Source organism: Taudactylus pleione, unplaced genomic scaffold, assembly GCF_031769625.1.
Source record: "Taudactylus pleione unplaced genomic scaffold, aTauple2 ptg000329l, whole genome shotgun sequence".
In the NCBI taxonomy this organism is placed as follows: domain Eukaryota; kingdom Metazoa; phylum Chordata; class Amphibia; order Anura; family Myobatrachidae; genus Taudactylus; species Taudactylus pleione.
This window is the reverse complement of record NW_028284730.1, coordinates 3,069,759-3,087,090: the sequence shown is the minus strand read 5'-3', so window position 1 is coordinate 3,087,090 and position 17,332 is coordinate 3,069,759. Positions and strand designations below refer to the sequence as shown.

Sequence of the window (17,332 nt, the reverse complement as noted above, 5' to 3'; positions counted from 1 at the left end):
ATACGGGGATAAGCGGGCGCGCGCCCGATACTTTAACGCAGGTAAAAGCTCCGATATGAAACGTAAACTTCGACAGCGAAGTTTACGTTTCATATTGAATACCCCTCCAAGTGATGTTGGAATGTGTTGGTGGAACTGATGTATTATATATGAGCAGAACAAAAGAAAACAAAAGGATTACTATACAAAGTATAAACATAAGATACTAATTAGTATGCATGGCAAGGCAATGACCTTCATACAGTGCACAGTAGCTCTAATTACCTAGCATATTATATGGTCTTTCTTAAACCTAGCACATACAACCGTATGCCCACCAGTCAGCTTCATGCCAACGCATCTTTCACTTACCACTTGGGCTAGTTGAGTTTTGATGCCTATTTATCCCATAGACTGCTCAGTGCCCATGTGGGATATCGGAGATATGTACTGGCTGTACCTTGGATCCTTGTTATGTACAGGCAACAGTTGCTATCTGCCAACAAGACAGTGACGTCTGCCATCCTTATGCGCTTTCTACCTATCAGTAATTCTGCCTATATTAAGCCTCTCCCTCTGCGACTCTGCCTGTGACATTACCGCTTTCCTGTTTGTGTCCCTTCTTTCCCTACACACACTTGTGTCTCTTAGATCTTCTCCTATTTCCTATCTCACCTAGAAATTCTCCATACATTACACAACAAGAGGACCCTGAGATACCATTGGTGGACCATTGTGTGCTACCAGCTACAGTAGTCATAACCTGCGTGGAGCCACGTTATGTCACAAAGCAATGCATGCTCGGCTAGTTATAATCTGCTTAGATCCATGCCACGGGGTGTGTGATGGCACCAGAGGCGTAAGGCCAGTATGATAGGTTTTGTTTTGTACACCAGGAGGGTAAGCGTCAGATTTGTTACTGGTAGCAACGTGATGCTGAGAGCAGGTAGATAGTCACTAACTATTCTCTGTCTGTCTCCTGTGCTCACATCTTTCCAAGCATTCCACCAATGACTTGTCTTCTCTCCCACAGGAATCCTCGGACAGTACACACACTAACCCAGAGGATGAAGAAATGAAAGGTATGGCAGCTGTGCCCTTGCATCAACCATGCCCACCTCATTTGTGCTGCCCAAATGATACCTCCTATCTATTTTCCCCACCTGCTTTTTTTGGACCTACCATCTGGGTGACACCGAATGGTTTGCTTTAGTCACTCAGTCTGTCCATCCGCACTTTCTACGCACCTCGCCCCTTTTCATGGACACCCATAGACACAGTCACACATGGATCTGTACACAGTACTTCTACTCCATCACCTAAAGCCTCTGACTGACTCATCTTTACTTATGGTGTCATCCTGCTGTCTCACTGCCGTGTGGTTATCTATCTCCCTGTGCCAACCCCCTGTGCCGGTCTATCCATGTATCCACCTTTTACCTGTGTCTGCCCCATTTCTCTAACCACATTTGTTTCTTTTTATTTGAAGCCTCCACTTATCTTGAGCATTTATCCTTTAAGGGCTTTGTACCCCTATTATTGTTTATTATTAGCAATTGTACCTCTATTATCAATTTATTTTTATTGCACTAACATTACAGAATATATTGTATGCAGGTACTTGCGTTCATTGTATATTTAAAATATACATATTTGCAGGTACAATCCCGAGTATTACATGGCAGAGAAGAGTATTTTCTAGGCCCACTCAGGGTAATGTAATTAAAAAGTTGCACGCACACACATAACATACATACACACACAGAAATGTGACACATGTAAAACAATCCTGATGTCCCGTCACATGCAATGATTTATTCATGCTGGGAATAAAGCTAAACCAGACAGTCCTTTAGTAGTAAAAATGGAGGGTTACTAATGGAGTAGTGTTGGCTGTGACCCACGGGCCTAAGGCAGAGCTGTACGCTACAGGTGCCGCAGCTGAGGGGTTTCTTTTAGCTGTGAATGTGTGAAAATATGCTGATGGAAAATCCACCGGGACTTGTACTGAGACGCCTACCAGAGCCATCGCAGCTGTCCGCAACTGTCTACATGTACGCAGCCTCGAATACAGGCCCTGACTCAGCTTCAGACGGAGTAGCTAAGCTGCTCGCAAGCAGCTTAGCAATTCCATCTGTGCTGATATGGTAATGCTGCATCCCGCCTCCTGCTGCATTACGTATCCAAGCTGCGTTGTCCAACGCAGCATCGGATGCTCTGCGGACCATCGGCCGGCTAAGGTGACCCATGGGGTCATGCAGCCCGACATTGTAGCTGCGAAGAAGAGGCCAGGAAATCTCTGTCAGCCGACGGAGATCCTGGCCTCTTCCCTCCCTCCCAACGGCGGCAACACGCCTCCTCTTCAGGAAACGGAGGCCATCGCCGCCCCCTCCCCGCCCCCAAATGACAGCAGACTGTCAATCACTGACAGTCTGCTGCCAGTTTACGTGCGGGCTCGCAGACCCGTTCTGTACATGCGCACAACGGGTCTGGTGCCTGCACATATTCCCGAACATCGGGAATCTGCAGTCAGCAGTGAACGCTGAATTAGGCCCACAGATCATGCAAACATTGAGTGAGCCTGTGGTCAGTCAGAATGGCCTCCATAACTGAGACGCCGGAGCCATGTTTCCTGCATATGGGATGGCAGACGCAGGATGTCACACGCTCCTAAAACGGCCGAGACACAGCTGCGTTTTTATCCAACACTCCCCGTTGCCTCCCCTAAATGCTCCCTGTCTGTCAATCACACTGAGAAAAAAGATTTGCAGTGTGCGACCACGGTAATGTACCGTGACACATGCGTAGTGTGACTCCGACACATGCGCAGTGGCAAAAAAACGCTCAATTAGCAAAATATCGGCCTAGAATACATCTGTGAATCAGGCCCAGAGACCACTGATATGTATGGTTTGGTGAGGTGTTCCTTGGTGATAGCTGCTAAGATGTGGTGGTGGACAGGTTTGCACTTCTGTTTGCCCACATATTTACATTACATTGACAATAAATAATTTACTAAAAGTCGATTCTGGACGATTCTTGATCAGCGTTGGGTCAATATTGTGTTTCAGGGTCTAAGGGCTCTATTCATTATGTTAATTATTGGGGTAATTAACATCTCGACACGAGCGCTGGAGCAATCCATTATTGCTCCAGCACAGAGACAGCTGATACGAAAATCAGCTGTCTCCCCGAACGCTTTCACCGCTCCTTTTGGAGCAGTGAAACTAGTGCGCGTGCATGACCTACAGTTCACACAGGCCCACAAGAGCCCCATTGTCCGACGGAAGGAGTCAGACAGGGGCGAAGGGATCCGAAAGCAGGGTTAGCGGCAAGTGCGGGGGCAAACGCCATCTGAAGATGGCGAATGCTCCTGCTGTCAAGCTCTGAAAATATTGTATTTTCGGAGCTTGATGAATTCTGTCCCCATACTAGTGTATGGGGACAGCGGGCCATTCCGGGAGAGAATGGTAAGCAGCAGATATCTGTGATACTAATCAACTGAAATAACAAAGAAATAAGCGCTCCAATTCAATGGTGCTGCAGTAGCCGCTTGGGTGGTCACTTACACCCTGTTTACATCAAGATAAAAATACAGTACTTGCAGTTCCCTGCTCTCCACTAAGGTGGTGATCAAGTTTCAAGAAATATATAGATGAGGGAGTTCCCCAGAATAAATTCCTATGATGTTCCTTTCACAGTCTTTCATAAACTCAGATGTTTTGAATAGTGGATATATCTCTTTTGGTTCAATGTTCCTCAAAAAAAGGTATAAGAAATAGTATATAGTGAAGTACAGTTTATTGTAACATTAAAACATCCATAAAACACATATAGCAAGCAGCGTACCAGATATGGTGGGGGCATAGGACAGCATACATCCCAAAATAGCATACAAGGAGGTCTAAACAGTCGCCTCCTGGGATAGGTTCGTGTAATCCTCCTGGTTTTTATTCCGTGGTAGCTGTGTTCCAACCCCGTCACCTGGCTCTCTCACTGCTGCTCCTTAACTCTCCAACGCGTTTCTGCTCATATAGAGCCTTTCTCAAGGTGTGAGTACTGTTATCTACTACTTCCTTAAATACCCTTTAACACATTCCCATTGGTCACTCTTTAATTCTCTTAATTAGACTGTACAGAAACACTGTACATAAAAGCGCTTCCCACTATATCTCATCTTTACAAATAGCTTTATAATCCAAACGATCTTACCTTTAAACCAAGTAAAACAAGTGTAAATTAATAGCTCAGCGGCTTGCGTTCCAATTTCTGGAACGCAAGCCACTTCCGGTGCGACTTCCTATCTGTCTCTCCGGACGTGACGTAACATAACATAACGTCATCTTTGTGCGTTCTCTATTAGAGCCTACGCGTGTGTTCCATTCAATGGAACGCACGCTACTTCCGGACAATCTCTCTCTCCTACTTGCCGGAAGCGACATGACATGTGCTTTCCTCTTTAGGCGGGGCTGTTTTATTTAGCCACCATCGTGGTTTGCGTTTCACCTAGTAATATGTACATCACTTCCGGGTTCCCTTACAGGTCCTCCATTGGTAATTACATTACAGCCTTTAAAGTGCATACCGCTAATGATATCCATATTGTATACATAAGGAAATCATACTATATACATTGTGCTATTAAAATATCACACAAAACAAGGATACATAGATATAAAATCCATAATGACATATCCAAAATATTAAAAGTATTAAAAAATTAATAAAATCACATCTTCTTAAAATCTGTATCTTAATACTTATAATCAACTTAAAAATATATATATATCATAGGAAGGGAATATAAATAGTAAAAAAAAGTAAGAGACAATATTATCATAAAAAATCAATAAAATTCATATAAGGTATTATAAAAATCATTTCAATTCAAATTCAAGATTTAACCCATTAGGTGCTAAAGATCCCATATCATAAATCCACCTCATTTCTGTCTGGGCTAAGTTTTGATCTATTTTATTTTTCTGCCAATGTTTATGAACTGATTGGATACCCATAACATGTTTAATGGATTTGCAACATTTAGTGTGACAATCTAAAAAATGTTTCGATAATGAGTGATTCGTTACTCCATTCTTTATGTTACGCAAGTGTTCAGCCCACCTATCTTTCAGTGGTCTTGATGTGCGGCCTATATACTGTAGGCCGCACTCACACTCTATTAGATAAATACAGTTTTTGGTGTGACATGTTATGAAGTCTTTTATACAATACACTTTATTTGTGCTAGTGGATTTAAATTCTACTATTTTGCTTGCTTGTGTACTATGACTTCACACATTAAACACATACCACATCTATGGAAACCTACTGTTTTTATCCTTCCTGATCTTTTTGGAGGAATCTCACTTTTTACTAATTTATTTTTCAAATTATTAGCCTTTCTATATATAAAATGTGGTTTTGTTGGGATAATAGTCTTTAGCATAGGGTCTCTGGTTAATAAATGCCAATGTTTTCTCACCACACTTTCCATTTCTTTACATTGTTTATTATATGTGGTGATAAATGGTAGTTTAATTTCTTTTTTATTTTCTACCTTTTTAGGTTCTAATAAAAGTGCGCTATCCACCTCCATTAAATCCAAAATATAGATATTGAAACACTTTTCCTCATACCCTTTGGATAGGAATTTGTTTTTGAGGTTTCCAGCTTGTTCTTGGAGTACTGTGATTTCTGTACAATTCCGCCGAATTCTCCTCATTTGTCCTTTGGGCACATTTCTTATCCATACTGGATGATGATTACTTCTGGTGGATAGATACGAGTTGCTGTCAGTCGGTTTAAAATAAGATTTAATTTTGAGTGTTCCATTTTCAAGATAGAGGGTCAAATCCAGGAAATTAATATTCTCCTTACTACTGTGATAGGTTAAATAAATATTAAAATCATTCTCATTCAACTTATTAAAAAAATCTTCTAACTCTACTTGGCCGCCTTCCCAGATAAAAAAGATGTCATCAATAAAACGATACCAAATTTTAATATTCTTTAAAAATTCATTGTTTTACCACACATTAAGATCCTCCCATAAACCCATAAAAAGATTGGCATATGATGGAGCAGATCGTGTGCCCATTGCGGTACCTTTCTTTTGTTGATAAAATTTCCCATTATACCAAAAAAAAAAATGATTTAAAATAAAACTAATGCCATCTACAATAAATGAAATTTTCTTGTTTTCCAGACAGCGCCTACTCAGATAATCTTTTACAGCCTCTATACCTTTTGAGTGTTCTGTTATAGTGTATAGACTGCTGACGTCAGCTGTGGCCAAAATATAATTCTCTTTCCATTCAAACTTATTCACTTTCTGCAGTATATACATTGTATCTTTAATATATGATTTCACCTTTATTACTTCAGGTTGAAGGTGGTAATCGATATAATGTGATAGATTTGCTGTTACACATCCTGTTCCGGCCATGAGAATGATTTTAATATTTAACCTATCACAGTAGTAAGGAGAATATTAATTTCCTGGATTTGACCCTCTATATTGAAAATGGAACCCTCAAAACAAAATCTTATTTTAAACCGACTGACAGCAACTCGTATCTATCCACCAGAAGTAATCATCATCCAGTATGGATAAGAAATGTGCCCAAAGGACAAATGAGGAGAATTTGGCGGAATTGTACGGATATCACAGTATTCGAAGAACAAGCTGGAAACCTCAAAAACAAATTCCTATCCAAAGGGTATGAGGAAAAGTGTTTAAATACCTATATTTCGGATTTAATGGAGGTGGATAGAGCACTTTTATTGGAACCTAAAAAGGTAGAAAATAAAAAAGAAATTAAACTACCATTTATCACCACATATAATAAACACAGTAAAGAAATGGAAAGTGTGGTGAGAAAACATTGGCATTTATTAACCAGAGAACCTATGCTAAAAACTATTATCCCAACAAAACCACATTTTATATATAGAAAGGCTAATAATTTGAAAAATAAATTAGTAAAAAGTGTGATTCCCCCAAAAAAGATCAGGAAGGATAAAAACAGTAGGTTTCCATAGATGTGGTATGTGTTTAATGTGTAGAAGTCATAGTACACAAGCAAGCAAAATAGTAGAATTTAAATCCACTAGCACAAATAAAGTGTATTGTATAAAAGACTTCATAACATGTTACACCAAAAACTGTATTTATCTAATAGAGTGTGAGTGCGGCCTACAGTATATAGGCCGCACATCAAGACCACTGAAAGTGGGCTGAACACTTGCGTAACATAATGAGTGATTCGTTACTCCATTCTTTATCGAAACATTTTTTAGATCGTCACACTAAATGTTGCAAATCCATTAAATATGTTATGGGTATCCAATCAGTTCATAAACATTGGCGGAAAAATAAAATAGATCAAAACTTAGCCCAGACAGAAATGAGGTGGATTTATGATATGGGATCTTTAGCACCTAATGGGTTAAATCTTGAATTTGAATTGAAATGGTTTTTATAATACCTTATATGAATGTTATTGATTTTTTATGATAATATTGTCTCTTACTTTTTTTACTATTTATATTCCCTTCCTATGACATATATATATATATATATATATATAATTTTTTTATTTATTTTTTAAGTTGATTATAAGTATTAAGATACAGATTTTAAGAAGATGTAATTTTATTAATTTTTTAATACTTTTAATATTTTGGATATGTCATTATGGATTTTATATGTATCATTGTTTTGTGTGATATTTTAATAGCACAATGTATATAGTATGATTTCCTTATGTATACAATATGGATATCATTAGCGGTATGCACTTTAAAGGCTGTAATGTAATTACCAATGGAGGACCTGTAAGGGAACCCGGAAGTGATGTACATATTACTAGGTGAAACGCAAACCACGATGGTGGCTAAATAAAACAGCCCCGCCTAAAGAGGAAAGCACATGTCATGTCGCTTCCGGCAAGTAGGAGAGATAGATTGTCCGGAAGTAGCATGCGTTCCATTGAATGGAACGCATGCGTAGGCTCTAATAGAGAACGCACAAAGATGACGTCATGTTACATCACGTCTGGAGAGACAGATAGGAAGACGCACCGGAAGTGGCTTGCGTTCCAGCAAATGGAACGCAAGCCACTGATCTATTAATTTACACTTGTTTTACTTGGTTTAAAGGTAAGATCGCTTGGATTATAAAGCTATTTGTAAAGATGAGATGTAGTGGGTAGCGCTTTTATGTACAGTGTTTCTGTAAAGTCTAATTAAGCGAATTAAAGAGTGACCAATGGGAATGTGTTAAAGGGTTTTTAAGGAAGTAGTAGATAACAGTACTCACACCTTTAGAAAGGCTCTATATGAGCAGAAACGCGTTGGTGAGTTAAGGAGCAGCAGTGAGAGAGCCAGGTGACGGGGTTGGAGCACAGCTACCGCGGAATAAAAACCAGGAGGATTATACGAACCTATCCCTGGAGGCGACTGTTTAGACCTCCTTGTATTCTATTTTGGGGTGTGTGCTGTCCTATTCCCCCACGATATCTGGTACGCTGCTTGCTATATGTGTTTTATGGATGTTTTAATGTTACAATAAACTGTACTTCACTATATACTATTTCTTATACCTTTTTTTGAGGAACATTGAACCAAAAGTGATATATCCACTATTCAAAACATCTGAGTTTATGAAAGACTGTGAAAGGAACATCATAGGAATTTATTCTGGGGAACTCCCTCATCTATATATTTCTTGAAACTTGATCACCACCCTAGTGGAGCGCAGGGAACTGCAAGCACTGTATTTTTATCTGTGATACTAGTGTATGGGGACAGCGGGCAATTCCGGGAGAGAATGGTAAGCAGCAGATATCTGTGATACTAGTGTATGGGGACAGAGGGGCCATTCCGGGAGAGAAAGGTAAGCAGCAGGTATCTGTGATACTAGAGTATGGGGACAGCGGGCCATTCCGGGAGAGAAAGGTAAGCAGCAGATATCTGTGATACTAGTGTATGGGGACAGCGGGCAATTCCGGGAGAGAATGGTAAGCAGCAGATATCTGTGATACTAGTGTATGGGGACAGAGGGGCCATTCCGGGAGAGAAAGGTAAGCAGCAGGTATCTGTGATACTAGAGTATGGGGACAGAGGGGCAATTCCGGGAGAGAATGGTAAGCAGCAGATATCTGTGATACTAGTGTATGGGGACAGCGGGCCATTCCGGGAGAGAATGGTAAGCAGCAGATATCTGTGATATTTCCTGCATTACCTTTTGATGAATGGCCCGAAAACTTAATTTCTACAAAAGCAGGTGAAAATGTTCATTTTCATCTGCTTTTGTAGAAATTAAATGATGATGAATAGACACCTGCAGTTAATCACAATTTACTAACAGATGATTTTTTACATCTTTTTTTTAAACAATGTCAAAACATCATCTCTAAGTGAATGTGTGATTTAGACCCTGAAACACAAAATCTACTCAACATCGAACAAATATTGACCCAAATCGACTTTCATTAAATATACTCCTAAATCACACATTTACTAACAGATGATTTTTAATTATTTGTTTTACTAACAGGTGATTTTTCACATATTTTTTAATGTATGATTTAGACCCTGAAATACAAAATCAACCAAAATTCCACCGTTAGTAAATATACCCCTCGACCTATAAAGGACCCTGCCAGTGGCATTCCTCCCCGCGGAGTCACCCGTGGCCTTGCGGCCGAACTCCCATGGTCCCGTCATCGTGCTTATTACTGTTTGGGCAGGAGGGGGTGCTGGAGTTGCGGGCTGCCCCGAATGCAGTACCAGACGGCTTCCTCACAGTGTCAGGAGTCGAGTGCTGCACATAATTATACAGTGCAGCCCCCGGCTCCTGTCACTGAGGGGAAGTCTGCTCCTTGGTGTCACCCCTCGGTGGGTGACTACCGGGTGCGTCCTCCCCCCTTGTGAAGCCACTGGACCCTACTCATTGCCGGAGATACGGTCCTGTTTTCAAATCTATTTCCTTTGGGTTAAGTTGGAAAACTAAATAAATTCTCCTTAGATCGCAGGGATTGGGCACCCGTTGGTGCCACCCCTACATTAATCTTTACATAACCACCATATGTATGTGTGCACCATGTGTGTATATATAGCACTAGCACTGTATGCGGGGCACTACAAGATCACAGGGTACACACAGGGGAGGAGTGAGATTGCTCACAGGAGATTTATCTGTGTAATCTCATGTGATCTTCCAGAGCCGATCAGTAGCTGGGAACATACAATGTAATGGTTTCATTAATTCTGCTGGAGGAGAAGGGAGGTAAAAAGCTGTACGATTTACAAATGATTTTATGAATTATTTATTAAGGCTAATGCTCTACAGTTTCTACAGACAGATTACAATGTAAACTGGTAAAGGTCGTGAAGGAAGGGAAATCCAGCGGTTGCCAGTAGACAGGAGCGACAGACGCTCTTTAATATTGTGAGGTCTCGCCATTATTACCTCACACAAGCCCACACACCCTATAACAGGTAGCAGATGTCTTACACACATGGTAAGACACAGCAGTGAGGCAGCTTATCAGCGAGGCCTTCACTCCAACTTGTGCAGGCCAACCAGGGACTCTGCGACTATTTCTCCCACATGGATGCTCTAAGCGGACACTGTGTCACCTCAGCACACCGCCACTAACACAGCCACGCCTGAGCTCCCCTCTGCCTCCTGCTTCACTCATATTATAATATAAAGCTGAGCAAAGATACAAATGATGGCTACGCATCTATTAGGACGTGTGATCACCGCCCCTCCTATTTCCGTGTGCTAGAGCAACCGTCATAATTACCATGTACACCTACCCCATGCTAGGTGGAGCATAGCCCTATGACTAAGGATAATGAGCGGCTACTGCCCAGTTACCACCCAGAATAAACTATTTCAGTGTCCGCAGAAAATTGGAGATCCATGTGGGGAGACTTATCAAGCTGTACTACGCCTTGGAGAGAGATGAAGTACCAGCCAATGAGCTTCTAACTTTCACTTTATAGGCTGTGTTTCAAAAATGACAGTTAGAAGCTGATTGGCTGGTACTTTATAACTCTCTCCACTTTATCACTCTCCAAGGCTTCGTACCTCAGGCCATGAGAGAGAAAAAAGTACCAATCAATCTGTTATGTTACAGGTTGTGGGGTCTATGTATGAAGCCTTGGAGAGAGATAAAGTGGATGGAGATAAAGTACCAACCAATCAGCTCCTAACTGCTCCTAACTGTCATTCAGAGATAAAGTACCAACCAATCAGCTCCTAACAGCTCCTAACTGTCATTTTTCAAATGCAGGCTGTAAAGAGACAGTTAGGAGCTGATTCAGTACATAGGGCCTGATTCAGAGCTGAATGCTCTGACCAGAGCGCTCGCTCTGAATCAGGGCCCTCCTACCTGTTTTAGGAGCGTCCTCATGGACGCTCGCATAGCTGTGGGTTACCACCCACAGCTTATGCGAGCGTCCATGATGCTTGCGACGGGGACCCTGCGGTAGGGTCTTGCTGCCGCAAGCCCTGGAGTGATTTTGGCTTTATCAGAGCCAAAATCACTCCCACTGATATCACTAGTTATGTCAGTGGGGCCGGCTTCAGATGGTAGGTGTTCCCATGGGAACGCCTCCGTCTGGCCGCCACGCCCCCAGCACGCCCACCAAAGGGGGCGTGCTGTCAATCAACATCGACAGCATGCCCCCTTTGGTGCGAGACCCAGAGCGACAGCTTGGCTGTCGCAGTCCGGGTCTCGCGCATGCGCACGACGGAGCTCCCTCCGACGTGCGCATGCGCAGTGGGGCAACATCGACCCGTTTGCGAGCGTCCTTTGCTCGCGAACAAGTCTGAATGACCCCCATAGACCTCAGTGGCATCAGTGCACGTTATGTGCCCCTGTCATTATCGGTGCTGCTATCTACAAGTGCTGCTATCGATGCAGAATTTATTACACAGTACAGAGGGCCTGATTCAGAGCCGAACGCTCTGACCAGAGCGCTCGCTCTGAATCAGGGCCCTCCTCCCTGAAAATGGAGCGGCCTTATGGACGCTCGCATAGCTGTAGGTTACCACCCACAGTTATGTGAGCGTCCATGATGATGGTCGCGATAGTCAAGACCATCGCGACCATCGGGCTTGCGACGGAGACCCTGCGGTAGCGTCTCTCTGCCGCAAGCCCTGGAGTGATTTTGGCTCTATCAGAGCCAAAATCACTCTCACTGACATCACTAGTTCCCATGGAAACGCCTCCGTCTGGCAGCCACGCCCACGGCACGTCCACCAAAGGGGGCGTGCTGTCACTCACCATCGACAGCACGCCCCCTTTGGTGCGAGACCCCGAGCGAGGTATTCCTCGTCGCTTGCCGGGTCTCGCGCATGCGCACGACGGAGCTCCCTCCGTCGTGCGCATGCGCATTCGCCCAACATCGACCCGCTTGCGAGCGTCCTTCGCTCACGAGCGGGTCTGAATGACCCCCAGAAATCACTACTAGCCCATAACATTATTTTGGGATGCTGTATTAGATCTTTCTTTTAAAATTTACTTAAATACACTATGTAACCCTAAATAATAAGTACAAACATCAGTCTAAAGCAAAGAATACAGTATAGTGAAAGTGGCATGACTGCTCCCAAATGCCCTTAGCATTATCGGTGCTGCTATCTACAAGTGCTGCTACACGGTGCTGCTATCTTGTAGATAGCAGCTGTTTACAAGATAGCAGCACCTATGGGCAGGGCTATGTTTGAGCGGTCAGTTTGGCTTACGGTTCCACCCGCTGCAGCTATCGCTGTCGACAGCTGCAGCTTGGTGATGTCCTATCCTCACAGCAGTGACAGCGCTGTCCCTGCTGCGGGGGCTGCCGGCTCCAGGGCTGCACGCGGGATCTCATGATACTTTGCGAGATCCCGCGCATGCTCAGTGGAGCCGGCCGGGAGTAAGACACAGCGCATCAGCACTAGGCTGTGTGCTCAGGCAGGGATCGCCGGCGGGGGGGGGGATTTTCACTCCTCCGCTCCGGCCCATGAGATGTTAATGCATCTCATCATTAGTGCTTCCTGCTTCGCCTCGGTAAAGAGGCAAAGCAGGAAGCGTTATAGCGGCACGATAAGTGCCGCTTTAATACATCTGTCCCCAGTGTTTTGAAAATGACAGTTAGGAACTGATTGGTTGGTACTGTTCTTTATCTACTTCCACTATAACTCTCTCCAAGCTTTGATAGATCTCCCCTTCTGGCATACGCTGGCAAAGATCGACTCAGAATTAGACCCAATATTGGGAAACAGAAAAAGCCTTTGCGGTTTTTAAAAATTGAGTATCTACCCAACAGCGCATTCAGCCACAGACACAGATTGTAGTCTCCAAGGAAATATATATAGAACATCTCATTTATCATTTTTACGTTCGTTATTTGTATCTTATCCTCTCAGTCCTCTATATATCATCATGTTTCACATTTGGGGTTACCTTGGCTTCCCATCTTTCTCTACATCTTTTTTCTCCCTCATCACTCGCTCCACTCATTTTCACTCCAAGGGGTAAATTTGCTGAGCCCACACTTCTCAGTGTTTTTGAAGTAGAAATGTAAAAAGGTCATGAAATTAAAAGCAAAACATTGTGTGTTATGCATTTACTATCATTGCCGTTTTAAATGTAGGGCTTAAACACGCCGAGGTGCACTTAGTAACTTTGCCCTCAAGTCCCCTTTAACTTCTCTCTCTCTCTCTTTGGCTTCACCTCCTCTTCTCTCCCCGTTCTCTCTAGTGCTGAAGTTCTCTGACATTTTAAGCTCAGTGAGGCGGGGTTCGGGGGCCCTGGAAGCTGAGGGACCTCAAGCAGCGGTCGCTCAGCAGCCCCTCTCCCCATCCTTCCCCCATTCACCTCTTGCACAGCGTAAGTAATAGGTTGGGGACGTAGGGAAAACTTAATGACTGTGCATGGACAGTGCAGAATTTATTACACAGTACAGAAATCACTACTAGCCCATAACATTATTTTGGGATGCTGTATTAGATCTTTCTTTTAAAATGTGCTTAAATACACTTTAACCCCTAAATAATAAGTACAAACATCAGTCTAAAGCAAAGAATACAGTATAGTGAAAGTGGCATGACTGCTCCTAAATGCCCTTAGATTGTAATATGATTGCATTATAGGCTGTGCAGTCACGATAATGGGCAGAGAGTTCGGGATAAATGATTCAGACATCCCCTTGTGTTTCTGTCACTGTGATGTGTGTGTGATGCACAGTCGGGGGGTTGGAGAGGGGCCGGCACTGCCGCTACTTACTTTCTGGGGGGTGGAGACTGGTATTGTCCTTGCCTGTTTGTGATGGGATGTTGTTTGTGTTTCTTGTCACTCACATTGCTGCTGTGTCTCTGCTCTTTCTGTGTTGATATGTCTTCTTTTTTCTTTTCTTTTTTTTTTTTATTAATTGATTTGGTTGTTTCCCTATTGCTCCAATCCCCCTCAATCCCTTACATTTTGCTCTGGTTCAATCTGTCTTCACTCTTTATTCTTTTGGGCTTCTATCCTTCTGTTTATTTCTTTTCACTGTCCCTATGACTTAAATTTTCACATATATCTACTCTTCTGCCTGAACATCCTGCCTTTTTCTGCTCCTCCGTATATGCTATCTGCCTCTGCTTCTCTGTTTAATATGCCTCTGTACCTGCTTCTCTGTCTCTCTTCCTCTGTACCTGCTTCTCTGTCTCTCTTCCTCTGTACCTGCTTCTGTCTCTCTTCCTCTGTACCTGGTGCTCTGTCTCTCTTCCTCTGTACCTGCTTCTCTGTCTCTCTTCCTCTGTACCTGCTTCTGTCTCTCTTCCTCTGTACCTGGTGCTCTGTCTCTCTTCCTCTGTACCTGCTTCTCTGTCTCTCTTCCTCTGTACCTACTTCTCTGTCTCTCTTCCTCTGTACCTACTTCTCTGTCTCTCTTCTCCTGTATCTGCTTATATGTCTCTATTCCTCTGTACTTGCTTCTCTGTCTCTCTTCCTCTGTACCTGCTTCTCTGTCTCTCTTCCTCTGTACCTACTTCTCTGTCTCTCTTCTCCTGTATCTGCTTATATGTCTCTCTTCTCCTGTATCTGCTTATATGTCTCTATTCCTCTGTACTTGCTTCTCTGTCTCTCTTCCTCTGTACCTGCTTCTATGTCTCTCTCCCTCTGTACCTGTTTCTCTGTCTCTCTTCCTCTGTACCTGCTTCTCTGTCTCTTTTCCTCTGTTCCTGCTTCTCTGTCTCTCTTCCTCTGTACCTGCTTCTCTGTCTCTCTTCCTCTGTACCTGCTTCTATGTCTCTCTTCTCCTGTATCTGCTTATATGTCTCTTCCTCTGTACCTGCCTCTATGTCTCTATTCCTCTGTACCTGCTTCTCTGTCTCTCTTCCTCTGTACCTGCTTCTATGTCTCTCTCCCTCTGTACCTGTTTCTCTGTCTCTCTTCCTCTGTACCTGCTTCTCTGTCTCTCTTCCTCTGTACCTGCTTCTCTGTCTCTCTTCTCCTGTATCTGCTTATATGTCTCTTCCTCTGTACCTGCTTCTATGTCTCTATTCCTCTGTACCTGCTTCTCTGTCTGTCTTCCTCTGTACCTGCTTCTGTCTCTCTTCTCCTGTATCTGCTTATATGTCTCTATTCCTCTGTACCTGCTTCTATGTCTCTATTCCTCTGTACCTGCTTCTCTGTCTCTCTTCCTCTGTACCTGCTTCTCTGTCTCTCTTCTCCTGTATCTGCTTATATGTCTCTTCCTCTGTACCTGCTTCTCTGACTCTCTTCCTCTGTACCTGCTTCTCTGTCTGTCTTCCTCTGTACCTGCTTCTGTCTCTCTTCTCCTGTATCTGCTTATATGTCTCTATTCCTCTGTACTTGCTTCTCTGTCTCTCTTCCTCTGTACCTGCTTCTGTCTCTCTTCTCCTGTATCTGCTTATATGTCTCTATTCCTCTGTACTTGCTTCTCTGTCTCTCTTCCTCTGTACCTGCTTCTATGTCTCTCTTCCTCTGTACTTGCTTCTATGTCTCTCTTCCTCTGTACCTGTTTCTATGTCTCTCTTCCTCTGTGCCTGTTTCTCTGTCTCTCTTCCTCTGTGCCTGTTTCTATGTCTCTCTTCCTCTGTACCTGCTTCTATGTCTCTCTTCCTCTGTGCCTGTTTCTATGTCTCTCTTCCTCTGTGCCTGCTTCTATGTCTCTCTTCCTCTGTACCTGCTTCTCTGTCTCTCTTCCTCTGTGCCTGCTTCTCTGTCTCTCTTCCTCTGTACCTGCTTCTCTGTATCTCTTCCTGTATCTGATTCTCTCTCTCTCTTCCTCTTTTCTGTCTCTCTTCTTCTGCTTCTCTGTATCTCCTACTCTCTCTCTTCCTCTGCCTCTCTGTCTCTCTTCCTCTGCTTCTCTTCCTCTGTACCTGCTTCTCTATCTCTCTTCCTCTGTATTTACATCTTTCTTATTTCCTCTTTATCGTCTTCTCCATTTCTCTTCTTCTGATTCTGCATATTGGACTCTGTTCATCTGTATCTACATCTCTCTCTTCCTCTGTATCTTCTTTTCTGTATCTCTTCCTCTGTACCTCCTTCTCCATATCTCTTCCTCTTTTCGTGCTTTTCTTTCTTTCTTCCTCTGTATCTCTTGCTCCATCCATCTTACACTGCATCTCTTACTCCACCTCTATTCCTCTGTGCCTCTTCTCATATCTCTTCCTATGTTTCTGCATCTCGGTCTCTTGTCTCACTACCTCTGGTTCTGCTTCTGTCTCTTGTCCTTCTACCTTTGTTTCTGCTTCACTGTCTCTTGTCTCTGTTTCTATTTCTTTCCCTGGTCCCTGTCTCTTTGTCCCCCTCCCAGCTGCTAGATTTTCAGATATATTTAACACAGTGAGACGAGGCTCAGAAGCAGAGGGAGTGCAGTATTCCAACACGCAGCATCGGCTCTCCCAGCCCCACCTAAACTCTCCGTTTGTACAGCGTAAGTAGAACTAGCGCATACAAACGCATCTCACATGGGATCACACCTCCTTCCTACTATGGACCTCTCTCTTCCCATTCACACGCATGTCTAAGCCTTCTAACCAATCACAGTGCACTCCCATTTCTCACCATATTATTCTCTTATAACCTTCATGCTCATTGATGTCCATGTTTTCTTGCCTATAGGTGGTGTCACATGGGTGCCTTTGTCCTCTATTATTCTTTCATACCCCAGCACTTAAATAATGGTAAATAAAGTGTTTGGATAATATAAAGGTCATTTACGTAGCACAAAATGGCAGCTGCGCAAATGTATTGTTGGACCCACAGTGTAATGAGGTAGAAGGTTGTATTGTTAGGGCTGTTAAGCCGCCGGTTCAAATCCCAACAGTGAAAACCCGACT

The 17,332-nt window shown here is 43.2% G+C and overlaps 1 protein-coding gene across 21 annotated transcripts in view; it reads left to right on the top strand.

Moving 5' to 3' along the window:
- The window catches only part of CAMK2B (calcium/calmodulin dependent protein kinase II beta), a 144,714-nt gene that overhangs the window by 114,086 nt on the left and 13,296 nt on the right, over positions 1-17,332 (top strand). For 11 of the 21 annotated variants that reach the window (XM_088443308.1, XM_088443317.1, XM_088443315.1 and 8 more), the window contains 3 exons: positions 1,013-1,061; positions 13,740-13,868; positions 16,807-16,926. In XM_088443308.1, coding sequence (XP_088299434.1) covers positions 1,013-1,061; positions 13,740-13,868; positions 16,807-16,926 — 298 coding nt within the window. The remainder of the gene's footprint in view (positions 1-1,012; positions 1,062-13,739; positions 13,869-16,806; positions 16,927-17,332) is intronic. The other 10 variants (XM_088443327.1, XM_088443322.1, XM_088443324.1 and 7 more) reach the window with 1 other exon arrangement.